This window comes from Indicator indicator, chromosome 1 (assembly GCF_027791375.1).
Source record: "Indicator indicator isolate 239-I01 chromosome 1, UM_Iind_1.1, whole genome shotgun sequence".
Taxonomy (NCBI): Eukaryota; Metazoa; Chordata; class Aves; order Piciformes; family Indicatoridae; genus Indicator; species Indicator indicator.
The window spans coordinates 123,640,675-123,666,495 of NC_072010.1; the positions used below are offsets into that span (position 1 = coordinate 123,640,675).

At 36.9% G+C, this 25,821-nt stretch overlaps 1 protein-coding gene across 1 annotated transcript in view; it reads left to right on the forward strand.

Annotated features, from left to right (window-relative positions):
• DMD (dystrophin) overlaps positions 1-25,821 on the forward strand; it is an 851,798-nt gene that overhangs the window by 73,541 nt on the left and 752,436 nt on the right. Inside the window, exons 5-8 of the mRNA XM_054391265.1 lie at positions 5,998-6,186; positions 6,829-7,010; positions 12,411-12,561; positions 19,864-19,983. Of these exons, the coding sequence (XP_054247240.1) occupies positions 5,998-6,186; positions 6,829-7,010; positions 12,411-12,561; positions 19,864-19,983 (642 nt within the window). The remainder of the gene's footprint in view (positions 1-5,997; positions 6,187-6,828; positions 7,011-12,410; positions 12,562-19,863; positions 19,984-25,821) is intronic.

Genomic DNA, 25,821 nt, shown 5'->3' on the forward strand with positions numbered 1-25,821 from the left:
GTAGTGCTGTCTTGGTAGCATAAGTAACAAAACTGACTAAAAGATCTGAATACCTGAAATACCAAAGAAAATTTGAAGTATAGTGAGGGCAATATGGAAAGAAGGAATAAATGCATGCATGCACAACTGATGGGAACTGTCAGTTATTCTTCTTTTAGGTACAAGTGGGAGAAACAGTTTCTTATAAAGTCAGTGAAAAGAGAGAATATGATGGTCAGTCAGATGACTGACATAATCAAAGATGCTGTGGGATGACACTGATTTTGCTGATAGCAACAGCAGAAGACAGAGAATAGAAAAGGAAGAAATAGCAACAGGATACTGCAAGGAGAAGGCTGCTTTTCCTTCCAGAATGATGAAGCCATAAATTTTAATAGCTTTTTGAACCATAAAGCTGTAGAATTCATAATGAAAAGTATATTGAAATAAAAAAAAAAGTTTGTTTTTTTTTTTTATTGGCTTAATTTTTTTTATTCTTGACCTACACTTCTGTAGTCTTAATCTTGACATATCTATTTCTGTTCTAGCAAAACAGCTTTTTATGTCTGTGTCTCCATTTGTTTGTCTGTCTGTTTGTTTCTCTCTCTGTTGCCAGAAAGAAAAGGAAAAAAATTCTCTGTGCTTGTTTTTCAATCTCCTATATAACATGCCAAGGAAATAATTATTTATTTTCTTGGGGAATCAATTTGTATTTAGTTTGGTAAGACATAATTCACCTATCTTTTCCCTTTTTTGTGTGTTTATATGTTTAATGGCTTTTCTCATGATGATTTTTAGAATACAATTTAATTAAAAACACAGACCATTTAAAAGGTCTTTGTCAGAATAGTTGCTCTTACTTAAGTCCTTATTGCACTTGAAGTCACATTTTTAAAATTAAAATTAAATAAATGTGGCTGTTACCTATTCCATCTTGAATATTTTTCATGCTACTGCATGATACTATGATCACAATTCAAATTTTAAGGTGGACTGATCATCATCAATGGATAAAATTGTTTTCTACGTTGTTTAAAATATGTGGCAGTACAAACACAACAGATATTTGTCAAGAGAGCTGAATTTGCTAATCTGGAGTTATGCACCTTGGTAGCAGCACTGGGAACAGAGCTCAGGCTTTTTCACCTGTGATATGCTTTCAGAACCCAGTTACCATTTACTGATGGGGAGTTCTGTGAAGTTGTTACTTAACATTGGAAATTTATCCTAGTTTGAAAATTTCACCTTTCTTTATGTGAAGAATCCTCCTATTTATGTATTATGTAGAGATCAAATGACCTCAGAGTCTACTGCGTGACATGACAGCGTGTGAAATTTATATCCCCTTAGAATGTGCCTTGTTCTTGGTTCAGAAAAGGGAAGGATTGAAGAATGATGGGTAGACTAGGCATTTCAAGAGGAAGAAATCATAATTTTCTTGTAATTGTTCAGTAGAACTAGTTCTGTTCAATTACAGTTGATTTACACAGCCACATCAACTTACGTTACTGTTTTGAACAATGGTTCTTAATTGCTTCAATAAGAAGTGCCGTTAATAGAGAAGCAAGTATTTTGTGTCTTGTCATCAGTAATACTTCAATCAGAAACATATTTTATAGTTGGAACAAAAATCTCAATATAATTAAAAGTTTTAAATAAACACAGGCTAAAAAAATTCCTTAGAGCATTAATAAAGCCATTATGTTTGATATGCTTTGTCTGAAAATGGGTCAAGCAACTACTAACAAAAAACCTGCACTGATATTTTTTCCAAGCACTGGTGTGTTGCAGGAGGGAAGCTAAGTAGAAAATCTGTTTGGGAACCACTGAATTACTTGACTATATGTTTCAAAGGAAACATTTGGTCATTTAAGGTTGCAGGAAGATTTGGCTCCTGTCTCTGAACTCTTAATATTATCTTACCCATCCTCACAATTTTCAATCTTAAGCTTTTTGCCAACCCAGATGTTTCCAATTTTTTTTACCTGCTTTCAATGGACTTAAGCCATCTTCTACACTTCAGATCCTAAGGTACAATTTTTTTCTTCAATGCCAGTAAATAATTTATCTTTTTCAATCATTATTTGTACCAACTCTACCTAACAGAATAGTTGAAGAGATTAACTTTCTTTTACCCTTTTTCTGTCAGTAGATGCAGCATTTTTTTTTCCTTTATAATGTACTTTCATCCATATTGCCTGGCTCTGGATTTCTTCCTCTCAATGTGCACATCGTCTAAATCTCATTGATTTTTAGTGAACTAATAACCTGCTGCATCTCAGAAATTGCTATCACAGGCCAATTCACCCTGGTGAGAACATTTGCAGTACAAAAAAAAAAAAAAAAAAAAAAAAAAAAAGGAAATCTAGTACTAAAAATTTAAGTTGTCTCAATTGATCAAAACTTGCAGTTTTTCAGATTTATGATAAGAGCAAACCTGGGTGAATATTCATATGAATAGCCCACCCCACCCGACCCCAAAAAAAAAAACCCAAACCAAACCTGAAAAAGCATCTTTCCAGGTAATTTTTCCTTCACAAAAGCAGTTTGGAAATCCTCAATAAAATGAAAATGCCATCCAGGTTTAGAACAAATAGTTAACAATATAACAATGGCAAGCAGTCTGACCAAAGTATCCAGTGGAAATGACTGAACCATTCTGTCTGATGCTATCTGATAATAAAAAGAGTCTTGATTATTGTAACGAACATTTTAGCATTTCACATTTTCATAGTTACAAATTGGCAAATATAAAGACACATAAAATATTATTTTATAATGAGAAACCTGGAGGAACTGAAAGAATAAGCAGGTGGTATCAAACTTACCTGGTAAGAGGCATAGTTAGAGGGTGAATAATGTGTGCTACTGAATAATGTATGCTGCTTTGGACTTAATTTTGTCGTTACTATCTCTACTGCAGAACTGTTTTCTCAAACTGTCCAACAGATTTCTAGAACTCAGAAGCAGTCTTTATGAACTAATAGAAACATTGTTGGAGAATTTGCTAACACCTGTCCACTTCTTTTCCTCCCTTTAGGAGCATAATACAATAGTAGGTGAGGAACACTTCTTCCTCTTGCTTTTGTTCCCTCAAGCAGCTGCAAGCTCATGGTTTAAAGTCTGAATTAATTCATGCAGCTGCCAGACATACTTCATTTCCCCAGGCTTCTGAAGGTCAAAGGCTTTTTATTTCCTCCCCTTATACTTTAAATTAAAACTTAAGTGTCCTCAGGGTCTTTCAGCCCCCACACCACAGCAGATGATGGTGAAATGTGTAAAAAATCAACCCCTCATCCTTTTATCTAGACTCTTCTATGTGCAGCAGCAAGGGGGGGAAAAAGGTATCTGAGAGGACAACATATAGGCCCAGAGGATTTTTTTTCCTTACACATGAGTCTGTAATAATAACCAGGACTATTTTCCATGCAAAAACAGTAGGCCATTTTTCAAAACAGTCTGTGGAACGACCGTCTGACTAATTCCTAGCTAGTTTCATCAAACATCTGCGTTTTTCCTGTTGTTTTTCCCCTTAACATTTGTGTCATCATGCATGCATTGTTATTCTGTAGATAGCTCTCTCTAAATCTTTTGCTTTGACTGCACCCAATCAACTTTGTTATGCATAGTCATTAAACATTTTATTAAGAATAACTTTTGTTTCAAGAATGAAACTGAATCCATATTAAGCAGCTTTTTTTTCCAAAGTACAGCCTTCCTAGCAATATGCAGCTATAAGAATTTAACTTCAGTGTGTCCTGATTGTTTTCCATTGTCTTAAAGATTATGACTAGAGACAGACATCAAGGATGTCTCTATTAATATCTCTGTACTCAATGCAGTATATGCAACACTTGCTACTTTTTCTCAGTTCTTTAGGAATTTTGAAAAATGTTGTATAAATTCAGAAATGAGGACACTCACAGGAGGGTTTGGGTTTGTGGTGTTTGCTTTTTTGTGGTTTGTTTGTTTGATTGTTTTCAAGGATCGGACTACTGTCATGATTTATAGATTTCAGAGGTTTAATTGTTATTTGTGTTACATGGATTATTTTATTGTGGATTATTTTACTGTGTATTACTCTTGCTTCTACAGGATCTACATACTTAAATTTTGGTTGTATTAAGAGATGAATAATTTTTAAGTAGGTGGATATTACTTTGAGATACTTTTTGGTTGGTTTTTTTAATACAAAGTTTGTAGCACAGGCATGAAGCTAGTAGTTGTCCACTTCCAAGTGTGAATATTTAATCTTGTGTTTGATATTCTATTCACAGGTGAGCCAACAGTTTGAATTTCCTCTGATTTGAGCATTTTGGTTTTTTTCACTCTGTATACAGGATGAGCAAGGATGTACAGTTATCTTTCAAAGAGCTAACAGCACTGGCAGTAGTCAAGAGAATATAACAGTGGATATAATATGATATTTTATATATACATATATAAAAACATATTTATTATATATTTATCTATAAAATACATATCTATATAATATAGGTATAATATATAATGTATAAAATATACATTTTGTCAAGTCTGCAAGACTGCATATGATGGGAGATAGGAAACTAGTTTACCATTACTGTCTTGCTGCAGAAATATGATGTGGTTGCATGTCATTTCTTGCTACATTGCATACCACTTGAAATCTGGAGTTGCAGCCAATTCAAATAATAATTAGTGCAGCAGGAATACATGTTGAACATTTTATATGCCTCATTGTTTATACTCCTGTAATATAGTACTTTCTTTAAATTAAAACCCCCAACTATCAACTTAATCAGATTTCCAAGTCTGCTTTACTGGTGCAAATTTGGTTACTGAATACTGTTTTACACATGTTAAGTGGTGACAGTTCCAACTGATGCTTTAGCTTGCCTAACACACGTGTAACAGAGGGATTTGTATAAACTGTGATTATTGGATCTATAAAATTCAGAATTAATTTGTTTTTTTGAAGATGAAAATTGACATTTTCATTTTATGTGCTTACATTACATACTTCACACTTCCTGTGTTCAGTTCCATATATGAACCTTGACTTTCTATCCTAAACTACAAAGAAAGGCTTTAGAAACTGCTTAAGTGCCTTGGTGTAATTTTTTGTAAAAGCATTAGTTTATTTTTAGGTAGAAGTTTGTTTTCCTATTAATTTGCTAGCAAAGTATCTAAGCTTATTCAGAACTTGTTCTGTAGCAAACCTGCATTTCTTGCCTATCTTCTGTCCTTATCTTCTGTTATACTAATCAGTAAATACATCTGGTTGATTTCTGTTGCCTGAAGGCAGAAGTATGAATTCCATGTTTGTAAAAATCAACCTGTTTCTAAAGAATGAACATAAGGGTGGCTCTTTGGGAAAGAGAAATCAACAGTGATGCAATTTTCTTTGTTTTCAGAAAAAAAAATATTACTTTGCATGAGGTTTCTGAGCTTTTTGACCTTTCTAGAGTGATTTTCACAAATTGAGTGATCTTGGATTGCTCAAGCCTAGCATTGCATATAGTGTAAAGTGCTGTTTTTCTTTTTTATATTGTGTTTCCATAGATTCTCTGCAATGCCAGCATGCAGCTTACTACCTTTTTGGTGATCTAATTTTGCTAGTTGCTGTAAGAAATTAATACCTCTGTCATTTCAAAGGGAAAATAATTAAATAAGAAATGGTAAGCTAGAAATTAAAAAATCAGAGTATCTATTAAAAAAATAAAAAAAAACAAAAAGCATGTACCAGGTGTGATTTAAATATCATCAATATTCAGAATAACTGGTAGGATTGTGAATTTTATTTTAAGATATCTGATCTAGCAAGAGATTTCTTTATTTCCCTCAATTTTAACTGATCTCGGTCAATGAACTGATTTTATACTAAGAAGTGTTTGTACACATTAGCTATCTGACATTTTTTGTTTGTTTGTTTTAAAGCTAGGTTTCAGGCCAGACAGTGCCATTCCATTTATTCCTTTGTAGAGTTGTCTGAGCAGATGCTATTTGCATTACTCTTAAAATTTTGGTTTTGATCAGTTTTTAGAAACTGTTGAAGAAAAGACATTTAGCACCGTCCGGATGAGGTCTGAAATGGATCTTGAAAACTACCAAACTGCTTTAGAAGAAGTACTCACATGGCTTCTCTCTGCTGAAGATTCCTTACAAGCACAAGGAGATATATCCAGTGATGTAGAAGTTGTTAAAGAACAGTTTCACACCCATGAGGTATGTGTTTATAATAATCCTCTAGTTCTCACTTATCTCCTTGTATCCCATAATAAGGTCAAAAATACAAAACAAGGATATTTCTAGCTTATATTCCGTTTGTTTGTTTGTTTTTCTGTTGTGTTGTTTTTGTTGGGGTTATTTTTTATTCTTTTTTTCAATCTGATTGGAAGAATACTGCTGTGTTCACCATTAAACCTTGTCCCTTAGCACTGCATCTACATGTGTTTTGAATATCTGCAGAGTTGGTGACTCCACAGCTTCCCTGGGTCGGTTGTTCCAATGCATGATAACCCTTTTGGTGAAGAAATGTTCCCCAATATCTAATCTAAATAATCCTGGTGCAGCTGTAGGCCATCACCCATCTCATTCCTTCATTGCTACAGCCTCCTTTCAAGTAGTTGAAGAGAGGAAGATCATCTCCCCTCAGCCTTCTCCAGATAATACAATTTTTTGCCATGTGATAGAAGTAAAAGGAGTGTTTATTTCTGGTTTGTTTTACAAGGTTTGGGAAGGGGGTTGAAAACATAAAAAGCAAAGTTGAAATTCATGTTTTGAAAGTGGTGGAATGGAAGATATTTCTCCAAGTCTATTTAATTCTGAAGTATCAAACTTAAAACTGGATTTTATTTTTATTGTCAGGGTTTCATGATGGAGTTAACAGCTCACCAAGGACGTGTTGGCAATGTTTTGCAAGTTGGAAGTCAGCTTCTAGCAACTGGAAAACTTTCAGAAGATGAAGAAAATGAAATCCAAGAACAAATGAATCTACTTAATTCTCGATGGGAAAGTCTCAGGGTAGCAAGTATGGAAAAGCAAAGCAAGTAAGTAATATTTCAGGTAAAATAATATAGAGAATTTTCCTGAAACAATTCTGAACATAAATAAGAGTTGGTTTTTTTTATTTTTACTCCACTGTAAGAACAAGTTAGTCAGATCTTTTTTGTAACCTGAAGTTTGCTGTGTAGTAACTTTCAAGCTTGCACACTGCTTTGAGACTGGAAGCTGCACAAACCAGCAAGTGTCAACAACTTGGAAATGAGTAACACCTTAGCCAAAATTTATATAACCTACCTATTTTTTTTTCTGATCATTTCAACAACTCTCACACAATATTTCTCTACAAAGGAAAGAATTTTTACCAAGATACAGAAGAAAGATTAAATCTTTAAGAAGTGTGAAAGATAATCCCATAAAAACAGTAAGTGGGAGCTTAACTTTCAAGGAAATATTGCCATGCTTTTATCTGAGGACAAATTACATTATTTAAAGGACAAGTATCACAGTATATCAGAGGTTGGAAGGGACCTCAAGAGATCATCAGGTCCAACCCCCCTGCCAGGGTAGTCCACACAGGCATGCATCCAGGTGGGTTTGGAAAGTCTCCAGAGGAGGAGACTCCAAACCCCCCCTGGACAGCCTGTTCCTGTGCTCCATCACTCTCACTGTAAAGAAGTTTCTCCTCATGTTGAGGTGAAATCTTCTATGTTCAAGTTTGAACCCATTGTTCCTTGTCTTATCACTGTGAACCACTGAAAAGAGCCTGGCCACCTCCACTTGACACCCACTCCTCAGATATTTATAGACATTGGTCAGATCCCCTCTCAGTCTTCTCAAGACCAAACAGCCCCAGGGCTCTCAATCTCTCTTCACAGGGGAGATGCTCAAGTCCCCTAAGCATCCTCGTGGCTCTCTGTTGGATTCTCTCCAGCAGGTCTCTGTCGTTCTTGAACTGGGGAGCCCAGAACTGGATGCAGCATTCCAGGTGTGGCCTCACCAGAGCAGAGCAGAGAGGTAGAAGAACTTCCCTAGACCTGCTGGTAGAAATACAATGTAAAATTAGAAAAATAACTTTTTTGTTAGTCACATTAGTCTTCAAAGATTTTTTTCAGATTTCTATATCTTATTTTAAAATTTTGATTTACATACTAGTAGAAGAAATGTCATAAAGGTAAGAGTTTGTGACTGTGCCATAGTGATTTATTTTGCAGCTTAAAGAATGGTTAAAATAGGAAAGTTTTTGAAGGTGTTTTGTGTGTGAGTTGCCTTCCTTATCTTCAGAAAATGATCTGTCACATTTCTTTTTCTCAACATCTTTCTTTTTTCATGTGGATACTTCTAATCCCTGCTTGATACAATACCTTTTTCAAACTCATGTGACTGGATTTTACTTTGTCATGAAGAATTTAGTACACCTACTGGGCTTTCCATAAAGGAGACCCTTGGTGGTCTGTCAAATGCAGAGGAAATCTTAAAATTAATTGAATGTTAGTAGGAGCTGCATTATAGAAAAACAATATTAATTACTGAAAACTCATAGAATCATAGAACATTTGGGGTTGGAAGAACCTTGAAGATCATTTAGTTCCATCCCCTCTGCCATGGACAGGGAAACTTCCTGAATCTGAGATCCCTGGTGACTTTTGGGGACATTTGAACCAGGTCCTCATTCTGATGAAGTCTTTACTCTTACAAAAAATGCCAATGTTCAGCCTAGAGAAGAGAAAGCTCCAGGAAGGCCTTAAAGTTATATTTCAGTATCTGAAGGGGACCTACAGAGAGGCTGGGCAAAGACTGTTTAGAAGAGCTTGTAGCAATAGGACGAGGGCCATGGTTTTAAACTGGAGCAGGACAGATTTAGGTTGGACATAAGGAAGAACTTTTTGATAATGAGAGGTGAAATACTGGAACAGTTTGTCCAGGAATGTGGTTGAGGTCCTGTCCCTGGAGACATTCAAGGTTAGTTTTGATGTGGCCCTGGGCCCAGCCTCATCTAGCTGAAGGTGTCCCTGCTGACTGCAGGGGGGTTGGACAAGATGGCCTTTGAAGGTCCCTTCTAACCAGGTGCAATCTGTGAATCAGTGACACATGTACTAAGTGAGAAATTCCTCTGTCTGTTCCTTTAGTGCATTGGAGGGTGGTTTTAATAATAGCTGAATATCTCCTTCAGTAAGACCAATGCTCTAGACCAGCATCCTCACAGTCACAGAACAAGAAAATATAAGCTGTAGGGGAGATACATGATCTCTCAGTCATCTTCTTTTGCCATTGATAGTGATCAAATATTAGGCTGCATGGGCACATTGCACTGAACACCAAATATTGGGCTCTGTGAATCATTGCTCTGATCTAATACTTATGTTATGAAGTTCTCCATAGAACTCTCCTGAGGTAACTTTCAGTTTTGCATATTTGGTAACCCACTTGTTGATCTTTTTCTTTTTTTTTTTTTCTTTTCTTGTATGCATTTATATACTACCCCCTTGAACCTGTTAGCATCTATGACATCCTTTAGCAGTGAATTCCACAGGCCTTGTGCCTGGTATGAATGCTACATTTTTTAGGATTGCCATCTTTTTCTTTATCACTGGTAGCTTAAGTGATTCCTTCCAGTTACTTTGTTAGAAGTGATGATCCACTGCGTATATCTTCCTTTAGTCCCTCCATAAATACTTACATTTGGTGACTTGGTTTGCTCTTCTTTGAGCATTTTCCAGGTCTACTTTATCTTTTTTGGATTCGAGTGAGACCAGAACTGCTTACAGTATTAAAGAGTAAGCTGTGATTTTCAACAGTTACATAAAATTACTATCCTTTTATTTTTCCTTTTTTTAAAATTAATTTATTCTTCATAACTGCAAACATTTGTTTTCTTTTCAGCTTGCTACCAAATACTGAAATTGTTTTCTTTCTTTCTCTTTGACATTCTATAAAATCTTCAGTGGGTTTCAGGTCTTTCAGCTTAACTTCCTACAGCTTTAATATTTTCTTGCTGAGAAAAACTCGGTGATGCTTTACTGTAGGCAGGTTTTGTTTGCCATGTTTATTTTCATTTAAATCAACACATGCAATCACCCCTATGAGTGGTACTTTATCTTCTAAAATGTCCTTTGACACCAGTTGTTAACCTTATCTCCCAGATGCAGCTAAAGGTCATTGCTTGGGGAAAAAAATGATCTAGTATTTTCTGAAGCGTGTCATATTGGGGTAGTATGAAATCAGCAAAAGACATAAAATGATAAGGTCTTCACAGAGAATATTGTGCTACTATTTAATTTCTTATAAAAGTGTGTTAAATTCAGTTAAATTTAGATTATGAACAGCTTTCATATCACAGTGTAATATATTTGTGGTTTATTCTACGCAGTTAAAACTCTCAGGATCTGTATCCTGCTTCAGTTTAAAGCAGAATCTTTTGAGGCCATTGCTGTAATTTAGTCTTTCAGGCAACAATGACATGTTTATCCAAATAGAGATGGGTTTTGTGAAGATGAGAACAGCAAGGCTTCCTGCCCTCTCTTGTAATGGTAATAGGAAATGTAACAAAAGTTTGTACTGTTTACCACATGGAGAAACTAAACCAAGTGATCAACAAAGAGAGAAAAAATTATGTTGATAAAGGATACTATGTAAGTGAAAGGATGATTTAGGAGGTCAGAACATTAGAGTAAGTTTGCAACACAGCACTACCTTTGTAAAAAGGCAGTCCAAATTGGATTTCCCTTGTATTCACTATGTGTTGAAAGTGTTTGACTCTTCTAGCAAGCAATACATTAGCATGCTGAGGGAAAAAGGCCTGGGGTTTTTTTCATTTCTCCCTCCTGTCCTTTCTCAAATGGAATTCTCTATAGTAAAGCATCTCAGAGTGATAAATATACCACTGGAGGGGAAACCTTAATGCAATTTAGCACTTTATGGAGAATTCCACAACAAGTAAAACACATTCAATTTAATGAAAAAGTATTTTGTATATGAGTGCCATACTATAAACAATGCTCATGATAATCTCCTGAGGGATATATAAGTAAGTGATAAAACCTCATTCAGACATTTGTAGAAGTCATTTGAAAATCAGGAAGCACCTGGAGAGTGGGAAGAGATAAGAAACCTTCTTTTGCTTAAGAAAACTGCAGTTAAATGATCTTTGGTAATTTTAACTTTTTAAAGTCTCTACAGAATAGCATCAATATTCAGTATAATAATAATTTGTATTTTGTATATTGTATTCAATCTAATAATTATTTGCATCTTGGCTTTCTTAAATTTTTAGTAGATTTTCTATATCATTTATTTCATTTATTGCTAAAAATATATCTCTAGGATGAAGCATTGTGTCTAGTATTTGTAATAACCTATCTTAGAATACCATGTAAGACAGTAAAATATGTACTTGAAAGTGAAAGACTGAGTTAAAACTGAGATTGTTAATCCCTTGTAAACCATGGATTGTAATAAAGCAGAGTATCACCTTCCTCTGTCCATAAAGAGAGAGATTAGAGTGGATTCTACATGTGTCATCTGAGCATTTTGATCAATAATTAATGTATGATTTCCAGTAAAACAAACAAACAAAATCCCCAAGCCAAACAGCAACAAAAGCACCAACACCCTGAAGTCATTATGCATCATGAAGATATATGACATTCACTTTTTAGAAAAAAAATTTGAGGCAGATAATACAGGAAAACATTACTGTTTGGTATCTACTATTTAGAGACTGGAACTAATGGAGCCTTTCCCATTTCTTATAACCATTTTCTTTCTTCGGTGTCTCTAGTTCTGATGGAGTTTTGGTTCCTGCATATAGTTGTTCCTGTGACTTATTTACTTTGATCCTTCACTTCCAAGTCTATAACATCCAATGCTCTCTCAGTACCATCTGGTGCCACTGAGGTACCATTTGAGAAACAGGTGTAGCTAAGACCTTAATTCAAAACAAACTTTTTTTTTTTTTTAAATTTACTTGCATGTCTTGATTTCTATAAAGTTGGCTCGCCTCAGGGTTTGCCTACAGTTTCTACCTTTTTCAGTATCCACTGCTCTTCATCAGAAGATATCTTCATGTCCACATCCTTCTTAGGATATCTTTGATCACTGATTGCACTCTTGGTTTGTTTCACAGACTGCCTTTCACATTTTCTTGTCATTACCATCTCTCCTTCGAGAGACCCTGGTTTGGGTCATCTTCCCATGGTTACTACTACTGTTAGAAGTCCTTGGCCAATATGTGGAAGTGGTATCAAGTACTCAGATTTTAAGAGTTTCAAAACAGTATGCTCAAATCAAAAAATGTTCCATCAAATTTGCAATTACCTGTTGAAGTTTTTTTATTCTGTGTTGAGATATAGTTTCATCGAAATCGTGTACAAGTATCCAGGACAGATATTTCTGCCTGCTGTTTTCTTTCATGTATAAATTGAAATTATTATTTCTTTGTTTTACAGCTTACACAAAATCCTAATGGATCTGCAGAATCAACAGCTAGCCCAGTTAGCTGACTGGCTGACAAAAACAGAAGAAAGGACAAAAAAAATCGATTTGGACCCCTTAGGTCCAGATCTAGAGGACCTAAAACGTCAAGTGGAAGAGCATAAGGTATGCTTCCAAAGGCGTAAAAGCCAAACTGAGTTTTTGTCATTTTAAAAGCTCTAACTCTGCCAGTAGAAGATAGCACAGTAATATGAAATCTTGGGTTAATATTGCTTTGTGCAGTTACTGAGCTTTTGTAGAGTTATACTATGACAACTCTGACTTTTATCCTGATTTAGAAGGACTTAATTCAATTTTTTATAATATAAACAACATGCTAGAATATTCAATATAACTCTAACATGCTTTCGTTACACAGTACAAGAATATATCACATTTTTAATACCTTTGTTTTCTTTTTGCATGTCACCTTTTCTTTTCCTCCTTTCATTCTCTAGTAGCAGTGGTACAGTAGTGCTAATTAGACTCCATATTCTACTGTGACTCTGAATATGTAATTGCACAGCACTGTAAAATAGATTCTAGCTTCTAACTGTGGAAAATACTTTTTAGTAATATATTTTTAATTTAATGAATGAAAAATAACAAAATAATAAATGGAATGTAAGAGAGAATTTGGCTAAAGTTTTTCCATATTCCATGACGGTAATTCTTTAATTGAAAGAATTAAGAATTAAAAAGAGAGACACCGTATCATTTGTAAAAGCTTTGTTTAATTTACTGGATTAAATTCTCCAGCTTCATATGAACTAAACTTTTAAAATGCATATGTATCCATGACACATGTTGATGATGATAAGGTGACACAGAAGAGTATTGGAAAAAGATAATTTGTGAGGTCATGGAGATTTACTGTGTGATAACTTATCAATGTGTCTACATTGGTGATTCAAAGCAGTTCAGTTCCATAGTATCTTGAGTTTAGGATTTGATGCATGATATCCTGTGACAGTGCCAGTTCAGTCTCTTAAGGAGCAGATCATCTCAAACACCAATTCAAACTGAAACCAACATTTACAGTTTTGGGTGTTTTTAAAGATAAGTCAAAGGCTGCAAAAGACTGGATGATAGACTTCTGTCTTAAAGATTTTTTTTTTCTGCATTCTGATTAAAGGAGTTCTGTTGAAGAAGAATACAAATTCTGTGCCTACTGCCACTGTTTGTACTAACAGTTCTTACCCTGTGATGAAACATTGCATTTCAGCTTGTGGGTATGCTAGCTAAGAATATATTATAACATTCATTATATATATTTTATTTTAAAAAGAGCAGGTAATTCTGAAATGGCAATTAGAGAAAAAAAAAAAAACCATGAAAGATTTTGATTACATGAGTACTAAGCCTTGAATAGCTTTGTTCTTATTTCTATGCATTTTGTATTTGAACACCAATGTAAAATCTAGTCCTTTTATTTATGCAATCTCTTCATGCTGTTTCTTTCTAATATTGAGGGAAATGTTATTTAGCTTGTATTTGAATATTCTAAGTGAAGCCATGCAGAAATCTTTCTCTTCCACATACTACTTCTTCATTCATTGTCTGATGAGTTACTCAACATTATTTATTTATGTGTGTTATTTTTCAGATCTGTTTTCTGTATAAGAAATTATTATTTAATCACAGTATCACAGTATGTCAGAGGTTGGAAGGGACCTCAGGACATCATCAGGTCCAACCCCCCTGCCAGAGCAGGATCACTTAGGGTAGTCTGCACAGGAATGCATCCTGGTGGGTTTGGAAAGTCTTCAGAGAAGGAGACTCCACAACCCCCCTGGGCAGCCTGTTCCAGTGCTCTGTCACCCTCACTGTAAAGAAGTTCCTCCTCATGTTGAGGTGAAATCTTCTATGTTCAAGTTAGAACCCACTGTTCCTATTCTTATCACTGTGAACCACCCAAAAGAGCCTGGCCCCCTCCACTTGACACCCACCCCTCAGGTATTGATAGCCTTTGACCAGATCCCCTCTCAGTCTTCTCAAGACTAAATGTGGAGAGAAAAGGTTTGGGTTTAGCTTCAATAAAAATTCTATTCATGTATTGTTTGTCTTATCAGTAAGTCAAAGAAGATATTTTTCATTCTTTTGAGTATTGCATGAAAGTTTCAGATGATTTTACTATATATGCCCAGGGAGGTGGTAGAAGCCCCATCCCTGTAAGTTTTTAAGGCCAGGCTGTTCGGGGCCCTGAGCAATCTGATCTAGTGCAGCGTGTCCCTGCCCATGGCACAGGGTTTGAAACTGGATGATCTCTGAGGTCTTTTCCAACCCTGACAATTCTGTGATTGTATGCAGCAAAGCTACTTTCTATAACAAGGGCTAAACCAATGTAATTTTAATAGCATAGTCATTGTGTCATTATTAAATAAGGAAATAAAAATTAGAACTAAACAAAACCCAACATGATTCTCATAATTTTTCTTAGTCTCAGATGACTCTGGACATCTGAGAAACAATGTTGTATACATTAATGTAAGGAACCAGAAGATAGAAGGTATAGAGTGCAATGATAATTTCAAATTAATCAGACTTCAATAAAGATAATAGGTTTGGTTTGTTGGCATCCCATCTCCCTCTCCCTTTATCATCTCGACTTTCCCTCTTTGTCAGTTCCTTAGTAACTACTTTTCACCCTATTAATCCCCTTTTAGCTTACAATTTCCATGTATCTGGTTTCTTTAATTCTACATTTTTCTCTAATAATGTCTCAAAATATTAACAAGAAAAAAATTGAAATCATTCAACAATGCGTATTGGCAATGGCACCCATGACTGAGACCAAAGAAAGCACAATGCATTCTTCCTGGAATGCTGCTTACTTCAGTAATAAATGAGGTCAATGCCTCGACAGTACAAAACCACTTCTGAGTAGACTGAAATAAAGATAAGTTTTATATGTTTTTATGTCATTGATAAGGCAGACAGTTCTGTTAAGAAATCTGGCATAGTCAACATATTTTAGGGTAAAATTCAAATATTTCAGTAAAGAATTATTGGTCTTTGCACCAATATTTTATGTATTTTGTCTGTTCTTGCAAGTATCTGTTGTTTATAATTTTATCAAGGGAGAAAGCTGCTTTTCAATAAACATCTAAGGACTACTGAGTTGTCTAAGCAGAATACTATGTTAGAAATTTTATAATTAAGCAAAAAGGTACTTTTAATTGAACTAACTTTATTATTCCATATTATTACTATATAATTTGAAGTTAATAAATTTTGTTTCATTAACTTTCTAAAAAAAAATCTGATTTTATTATTCCACATTATTATTATACAATTTATAGTTAGCAAATTTTATATTTTTATTGACTTCCTGAAAAAAAAAAAAATCTAAGATGCTCATGTATTTTTTACTGGGAACTATGGAAAATTTTTAGTGCTAACATTTTTCAGTACTTCAAATTAATTGCAGAGGTAAAATGAGACACTTCTTAACTGATCAAATATCAGGAGTGGATTTGTCTTTGGCTACTTGAGTGTCCTAGGTAGGTGTTTTGAAGTAGATAATGTCAGTCACATATGTTGATACAAATAAATAGGAATTAAAGGAACTGTGGAGTTTGATTAGCTTCTATTGTTTCTATCCCCATGCATTAACATCTCTGTCCATGCTACATTTTAAGTCACTCAAAATTTGCTTTTTTTTTTATGAGCTCAGGAGAACTTGTTAGAAACCTCAGTTTAAATCATCTGAACAAAGACTATTCTAGTCTCGAGACTGCCCTCAGTAAACCCTGTTTCAGCAAGCTTCTGTACAGAAACAATTGTGACAACAGTGGAATTTCATGATCAAAAGAGACACTTCAGGTACAAGAAGCAGCCCTTTAGCTCAAGGCAAATTGAATCTGTGTGATGATTAGAAAATCAGAAAGGCTTTCTGCTTTCATCAGTACCCTGAGTTCTCAAGTCTTTCCTACTGTTTGCAGGACTCCCCTCTTCCAAAGTGCCCTCTACTCCTGCACTTGCAGAGCGTTGCTAAATCTGGGTTTGTTCTGGCATGCTATCTCTGAGACACCCATGAATCAGGAAATAAAAGTCACCTCCTCATTGGCTGTAGGCTTACAGAACATTGTATTTATTGTATTTCCGTGTATCTGAGTTCTTTAATTCTACATTTTTCTCTTATAATGTCTCAAAATATTACTTTAGTTTTTTTCTGCTGGGTCATATAACAAGAAGAAAAAAAAATTGAAATCGTTCAACAATGTGTATTGGCAATGGCACCCATGATTGAGACCAAAGAAAGCACAGAACACTGCTTAGTTCAGTATTAAATGAGGTCAATGCCTTGGTAGTACAAAAACACGTCTGAGTAGACTGAAATAAAGTTTTATATGTTTTTATGCCATTGATAAGACAGTTCTGATAAGAAATCTGGTGTAGTCAACGTATTTTAGGGTAACAGTCGAACATTTCAGTAAAGAATTATTGGTCTTTGCACCAGTATTTATACATAAAATAAATACATTGTATTTATTGTGTTATGGCTGAAAAGGGGAATTGAACCTGGGGGAAACAAGCTATCTTATATGGTCTGATTCATGAGCGCTCTGCCTCCTCTTCCTTGATCAAGTATTTGGTCATAAAATGTTGAGAAGTCTGAATTCTGGGGATTGCTCTAACATGTTGGTGTACATCACTGTCCTTGAGAATTGCTTTATGGTTCAAGTCTCTGAAGCAAATGGTAATCACAGGCATGGATGTCAAAAAAAGGAGCATTCTTATACATTTGTTGGCTCAAAGGTGTTATGCATATGAAAGAGTTAAAACTCTGAAATGTGTCAGGGTAAGGAATTTATGCCTTTAAAAATAAGCTATTCTGTGAATTCTTCTCCTGTTGCCTGTAGCCACATCAGATTTTCTTTTAAAGTTTTCAAAGAAAAGTAAGATGCTTTCCTAAAGAGGCTCAAAATGTATGACCTAACCTTCAGCAAGGGTTTGTTCTTCACACCTAAGTGAATTACTCAAAAAGACAGCAGAAAAAATGTTATGGTGAAAATCCAACATAGTTGGTAGTACTGTCAAGGTTTCTATTGTAACAAGGCATAGATTGTTAGCCATGTTATTTTTCAGACTGTGACTATGATACTATATACCAATCACTAGAATACACTCTGCTGAACTGCTGCAGACACAATCCAGGACTTTGGTTTGTCACATTCTTCCATTGGCTTGAAGCTAGTTATAGAGACTTAAAAAGATTTTGAGGCAGGATATGGTCTTGGATACCCTGGGTTTTTTTCAGGGGAACAGAGTAAGGAGTTCTTTCAAATTTTATTGAAGAAATACTATGCAAAACCCAGTAATCTAAACCAGTTGTTAATTATTGTGAGTTAAAAATATATATTTAGTTGTTTATACATTAAGTTAAAAGGTGGAGATAAGTAACAAAAGCTATGTGACTCTCGGGGGTTACCAAAGGCTGTTCTCACAACCCCCCACCCCTCACCCTTCCCACACAGATGGGAGGGAAAGTAAGAGAAAATAAAAACAATTAACAAACAAACAAAACTCACCCGAACCTCTGGGTTGAGATAGAGTTTACTGGAAATGAGAAAAGGTACAATTACCTTAGTCTACCTAAGGTAGGACTACTCTAAGTGATCCTGCTCTGGCAGGGGGATTGGACCTGATCATCTCTTGAGGTCCCTTCCAACCTCTGATATACTGTGAGACTGTGATAGTGTGGCCAGCAGATCAAGGGAGGTGATTCTCCCCCTCTACTCAGCTCTGGTGAGACCCCACCTGGAGTACTGCATCCAGTTCTGGAGCCTTTATTACAAGAGGGATATGGACATGCTGGAGGGTGTCCAGAGAAGGGCCACCAGGATGAGCAGAGGGCTGGAGCTCCTCTCCTATGAGGAGAGACTGAAAGAGTTGGGGCTGTTCAGTCAGGAGAAGAGAAGGCTCTGAGGTGACCTTATTGTGGCTTTCCAAGTATCTGAAGGAGGCTACAAGAAAGCTGGGGAGGGACTTTTTAGGCTATCAGGTAGTGATAGGACTAGGGGGAATGGAATAAAGCTGGAAGTGGGGAGATTCAGGCTGGACGTGAGGAAGAAGTTCTTCCCCATGAGAGTGGTGAGAGCCTGGAATGGGTTGTCCAGGGAGGTGGTTGAGACTCCATCCCTGGAGGTGTTTAAGGCCAGGCTGGGTGAGGCTCTGGCCAGCCTGATCTAGTGTGAGGTGTCCCTGCCCCTGGCAGGGGGGGTTGGAACTAGATGATCCTTGTGGTCCCTTCCAACCCTGACTGATTCTATGATTTGCAAAAATCAGAAGCAGCAGCAGTAACCAGTGATAAAACAGTTCCCCTGACCCATGCACACAGTAGCCACCACAGCAGAAAAGACCAACTCTTCAAAAACTCAAGGTGAAGCAGCACGTGGAACTGGAAGTCTCTCATGTTCTGAACTTCAAGCCCCATGATACTTCACTCCATCCAGCACTTTCATTTTGAAGCTGGCCTGACAAGCAGAGTGGTATTGCATATTCATCTGCAGATTCAGCTGAGCCCATGACAGAGGAGAAATTGAATATTGCCTTCTCTATGCCTTGAAATCGTAGTACCAAACTTCTTCAGAATGTCCTCTTTCCATCTTTGTTGCTTGTCCTCTAGCTGTATCTCAGCAAAGGAAGGAACAAACACATCTGAGTCTTCAGTTTCCTAGCACCTGGCAGAAGCTGAGCTGGTTTTGGCTTTCTAAACAAATGGTAGCGAAGCCAAAATGCCATCTTTCAAGCAGTTTAAAAACATGCATTTAAAACGTCCAGTATCCAGAATAAGCCATCACCTGAAGAGTGAACATGTCTAAACCTCCCATTGCACTTATCTGTGCACTGTTAGGAAGGAGGGAGCAACTGATTTGATCTATTATATGAAGGCTGGGGACCTGTGGAAGGCTCAGAGGGATGTGAAGAGTTGTAGAATTTTGACAAATTCATTTAACAATTCAAATATCAATTTGTGCAGATTTCAGCAAAGTTTCTTCACTTTTAGCAGTTTATTGTCCTGTTTATTGCACCTTGTGGCTGGAACTGAGTACCAAAGCTAAATGAGCAAGAAAGAATTTTCTCAGACATTTAGAAATTATAAAGGGCCTCTCTCAGTTTCTTTCCTGGTTTCTGCAATAAATGAAGCAAGATTTCTGAATGCATTTCCTTGTCTTGAGTTCATCTCCTGAGCAGTTTCATCCTGTGTTATTAATGTTGTAGCAATGCCAAGCTCAAGATGACATGGAGTTTTTTAGTGAAAATCTGTAATTTTACATAGATTTTTTGATAACTTTTGAAAAACTAAAATTTGTACACAATAAGTACAAAATCTAATCTGTTGGCTATTTAAAATTTGCAGGCTATTGATATGTATACATGCTGTACTGATAGCTATTTTCTTATCATATGCTTTAATTTTAGGCATTTCAAGATGATTTGGAACAAGAACAAGTCAAGGTGAATTCTCTGACCCATATGGTAGTGGTGGTGGATGAAAACAGTGGAGACAGAGCTACTGCTGCACTGGAAGAGCAGCTTCAGGTAATGACCAGACTTCTGTCTCTTGGAGAAAAAGCTGTTGTCAGCACTAAATGTTAACAAAGTTGAAGAGGAGCTGTTAGCAGCATTGGGTATATCCAAGGAGATATTTCTGAAGAAGATCTTCAATATTTCTGTAGGATGTTAATTTGTGTAGATAGATAAATGCAAGCATTTTGGAGTTGAAAGCAATATTCCTTCTCTTTTTCTTGTTTTGAAAGCAGAAACTACTTTTCCTTGCCTCGTTACTCAAGAAAATGAAATGATTTCTGGTTTTTGAATCATTAAAGTCCAAGATTTCTCTAGAATGCATTCAGCTCAAAGGTATAGATGTAGTGCAGACAGGTATTTGTGTACTATCTTGAGTCTAGCTGATTTTGGTACTCATACTAATATTCATCAGTATGTACCTACCCATTGGTAGGTTGCATCTCTGCCTTGATGTCCTGACGAGTCATGGAACTCCAGAGAGGATTGAGTCAGACAACGGAACTCATTTCAAAAACAATCTTGTGAAAAACTGGGCCAAAGAGCACGGCATCGAGTGGATAGACAGAAAGCAGAGTTAGTTAGAGCAGAAAGTTGTTAACTTAGCTGCCAAGGTCAGTGTGTTATCTTCAGCCAGAAGAGAAGAAGAAACAGCAGCCAGACAGCCCAGCAACTGCCCCCACTGCAGAACGCAGAATGTGCAGAATGCCTACTTTGTTTTGGGTAATAGTTCTTAAACATTTCTATCTATCCAATGGAAGTGTTTAGACAATCAGTTATTTTGCTTTCTTACACCCAATAGTGACTTACTTACAGTCTTTCACTTTCTCTGTTCTGAACTTTGCAAGGAAAAATTAAAAAGACAGTTTCAAACCATTACAGTAGTACATTTGCCTAAAATGCTGAGCACTGCCACTTCAAAACTAAGCCTCAGTTTTCTTTACTGCAACTGCTTAGTCACCCAGGGAGCACAAGCCAGCCAAGGTAAAAATGCAGCTTCTACTCATCTGGTTATTACTTCCTTTTAAATTCATCTTAAGTGTTATAATTGTGATCTACCTGCTCAAGACAGTCTTAACCTTCCACTATTTCTTGCCTGCTCCTTGTATTCTCTTCAGTGGAATAAAGCAGATCCCTTGCAAGTGCATGGTTCTAGAAGCTAAACCAAGCTAGGAAAATAACTGGAGTGGAAGAGAAAGAAAAATTGAATTAAATAAAAAAAATGACTGGGAACAGTTGCAACCAGGACACTATTCTATGCTGGCAAACAGCAGGTTCTTCAAAGAGGCCTGTGGTAAAACATGACCAAAAAAGGGGAAATTATTAGTTATATTTATTATTTACTGTGCTTCATGAATTAGAAGATGTACAACTGAGATTTTTAAATAACATGAGAAAAAAAAATGAAAGTTTGGTGGCTTATCATGCATTTAATTTATTTTCATATCTTCAGAAAGGTATCTGAACTACTAGGAGCACATCAGGTGATACAGCTGCATCCCTCTATTATTGCACTGCTTACAAAGGTAGCATTTGCATCCCACATAACTTCTGTGGCTAGCACATATTGGAATTCAAGCTGAAACAGAACTCAGACATTACTGCAATACTTTTATCCCACTAAAGAAACAACAACAAAAGGTGACTGGGAATGGAACACAATGGAAATACACCATTTGTAAGTGTCCTAGTAGAGAAGGCACTTGTTATTGGGATAAAGGATGCCAAATTATTACTGTCATTTAGAAAACATATTCCTTGAAAGTATATTGCCTTGAATGGCAGTTCCTGAGGCACTGTGCCCTGCAACTCAGGAATGCTCTGAGCAGAGCTGGGGTAATGTGGAGCAGTGCAGCTGCTGTTCAGTTCCTTCCTTAAATTGCACTGCCTTAGAGAAGAATCTGAAAGAAAACTTCAATAATCCCATTGCTCTGGAAGTCATAGAGTATGTAGTAATATTACAGCTAATAAAAACAAAAAGCAAACAAACCCCAAACAAAGAGAAAACAGACAAACTAAACACCAAACAGATGTAAAGCTATAGGATATTAGGGAGTTGTACAAACTTTCATACTTTTATGCCCATAACTGAGCTGCCATAGTCATTTGCTAGCTACTGGTAGCAAAATGTTACATGTCCTTTATTGAGTGTACAGAGAGATTGTTTTGATTTATTTGTATTTATTTTTTCCCATTACTTGCAAACTTCTTGTTGGCACAGGAGAAACAATGTGTTGGCAGGCACAACCCTTAGAGTATTTGGCAAAAAGCACAATGGAGCAAAGTTCCAAGCTTGATTATGTATCTGCCAGTCTGACTTTTAAAAGCAGAACACAACAAGAGCATACTCTGTCAAACAGAAGAGCTTAATTAGTCTGCCTGTGTGAGATACTGGTCAGGATCACATTTTGAAGAGAGAGTAGAAATTTGTTGCTGTGTAATAGTCAAGGCTGTATTTTCCAACCAGGTGCAATTCAGTTATGCCTTTGGTTTTTAAAATCTTTTTGAGATGGTTGTTCATGAAATATTTTCATATATATGTATATAATGCATATATTTAGGCATGTATCTACATAAAGCAATTAAAAAAAAAAAAAACATAAAAAGATCATTTACAGGTTCTAAGTCTCAACAGGATGACAAAAATCTACACTGGCTTCATGTGAACATTATAGAAGCTCCGAAGATTTATTGTCTATGAAAAAAAAAAACCAAAACCAAAGATAAACTCTTTAAGAGGCAGTTAATGGCACAGAAGCCAAAAGTGGCCCTGAAACAAATTACCCATAGAAAAGTTAACCTTGCTTGGAAAAATAAAAGTAAACACAATTACACTGCTTCTCTTACAAACAGCTGTTGCCCCAGGGTAGTCTTCGAGATTACAACTAGCCTAGGTGAGTGTGAATTTTAAAACCTCTTTTACATTGCATTGATTACCTGACAGATTTTTTGTGTGACATGTTGTGAGGCTCTCTCGGTTCATGCTCCTGATGAAAACTGACTTTTTAGATTTATGACTCCTAGCTTCCCATTAACTCAATCCAGAGATTTACCAAAAGGCAGCTGCTGAGTAAGGCTCAAATCTGTATTTAGTGCAGCAAAATTAAAAGGCTATAGGAGCAAATCTGTTGCTGTAGCCTGACTTAAGTACTCAACAAAAATGTGCAAAATTATCTTCAGCTCAGAGAAATGTCTGGATAACACACAGAATCCAGCAATGCAGGTAGCTTTCCCTCTAATTATACCCAGCAGACAATAGGTCCCTTAAGGACTCTTGTGAGCCAGCTCAAATTAGAGCCCTCCCCAGGCTTCAGGGGTCGAGGTCTGTGGTAGAAGGAGATCTGCATTAAATTTATCAAATGCTTCTTGATGGCTTTTTCCCCTGCCGAGGGAAAGTAGCTGAGAGTATAATTTATGCTGGCTATTATATATTCATATCATTCAGGATACTGTCTTTTGATTTTAAGATGATATATGGTTAGTTCTTGTAAAAATATGTCAAAATAAGTGAGGAATGTTAATAAATAGAATAGGATAATTTGAATTGAATGGGACCTTCAACAACCATCTAATCTAACTGCCTGACCACTTCTGGGCTGACCAAGGTAAAACAGGTTGTCAAAGGCATTATCCAAATTGCTCTTAAACACTGACAGGCTTGGGGCATTGACAGCAATATGCCCTTGTGGCCAAGAAGGCCAGTGGGATCCTGGGGTGCAGGAGTGTGTCCAGCAGATCAAGGGAGGCTCTCCTCTACTCTCCCTCTACTCTGCCCTGGTAAGGCCACACCTGGAATATTGCATCAAGTTTTGGGCTCCCAGTTCAAGAGGGACGGGGATCTACTTGAGAGAGTCCAACAGAGAGCTACCAGGATGATTAAGGGACTGGAGCACGTGTCCTGCGAGGAGAGGCTGAGAGCCCTGAGGCTTTTTAATCTGGAGAAGAGAAGACTGAGAGGGGATTTTAAAAATGTTTATAAATATGAGGGCTGGGTGTCGAGAGGGAGGGGACAGGCTCTTCTCAATTGCACCCTGTGATAGGACAAGGGGTAATAGATATAAACTACAGCACAGGAAATTCCACCTCAACATGAGGAGGAACTTCTTCACTGTGGAGGTCACAGAGCACTGGAACAGGCTGCCCAAAGAGGTTGTGGAGTCTCCTTCTCTCTGGAAACTTTCAAGACTCATCTGGATGCATTCCTGTGCAATGTGTGCTGGACTCTAGTCCTGCTCTGGCAGAGGGGTTGGACTTGATGATCTCTGGAGATCCCTCCCAACCCCTAACATCCTGTGATCCTGTGACAATGTGTCTATGAAGCCTGTTCCAGTGTTGGACCACTGTCTTGGTAAGGAAACGTTTAATAATATCTAGTGTAACTCCCCTATAGTATAGCATGGAGCCATTCACTCATGGTACTCATGTCCTCAGTATATCGCTGGATAACAGGGGACAAGAGCTCAACACCTCTCTCTCCACTCCCTGTCCTCGTGTAGCTGTAGAGAGCTATGAGGCCAGCTCCTAGGCAAGCCCAAATTCCTTGGTCTCTCCTCATAAGGCCTTTCTTCCAGCCCTTTTTCCATCTTTGTTGTTCTCCTCTGGACATATTCAAGGACCTTCACATCCTTCTTAAATTGTGGGTTCCAGAACTGCACTCAGCACTCAAGGGAAGGCTACAACATTGCTAAATACAGCAAGACAATCAACACTTTTTAATGAGTTGGTTATGCTTTGTTTGCTGCACCCCAGGATGCAGTTTGCCCCCTTGGCTGCCAGGGCACATTGTTGACTCATTAAGTCCACTGCTGACCAGCATCTCCAGATCCTTTTCTGCCAGGGCTGCTCTCTAGCCACTCTTCTTCCAGTTTATGCTTAGACCCAGTGTTACTCTATCCTAGGTGCAGAATATGGCATTTAGATGTGTTAAATTTCATCCTATTAATCATTGCCCAATGCTCCATTCTATCTACATCCCTCTATGAGGCCGCCTGTTCCAGTTTGGTATCATCACCAACCTTGATAATGATGCCTTCAACTCATTGGTAAATATACTGAAGAGAACTAGCCCTATAATTAAACCCTGAGGAATAATGCTGGTGACTGTTCACCAGCCACATGCAACCTCATTAATTACAACCCTGGGAGCTCTGCCCTTCAACCCCTTCATCATTAAGCACACCATGACCCTATTCGTCCCACAGCTGGGAGGACAGTGTCAAAAGTAACAAGTTACCTCCTACAAACTTTAACAGCTTCCTGGGCCTACACATCACAGCATCATGACATTCCCAGCTAATGTCTAGGAAGTCGAAATGTACCGTAAGGCTACCAATATAGAAACTTCTAGAAACCTATGACTTACAGAATAAATCACCAGTGCTTATATCCTGTCTGGGAAATCAGTAGCAGACACCAGCTACAACATCTCCTTTGCTTTCCATCAGCTAATCGTTACCCAGAGGCTCTCAACCACATAATCACTAACTGAAGTATTCTGCAATCAAACCTCTGCCTTACATGTAGCACAACACCTCCACCTCACATGCCCTGCCTATCCCTCCTAAACGACCTTGTGGTGGGTTGAAAATTACCCCCAACTAATCTGGGAGAAAATACCCCCAAAATCAAATTTGCCAGACCAGCTCAGTTGGAAAGCAAATGAAGTGATATTTACAAGTACACTACAATCTAGAAATATGAAATGCAATGAATATGTACAAGATGTACAGTATTTACATATATTTGCAATTTATAAACAACACAAGAATCCCTCTGGACAAAGACAGGGGGTTACCAACAGCTTCCTCTCTCCTTCCCTGCCCTGTACAAGGGAAAAGAGAAAGAGGAGAAAAA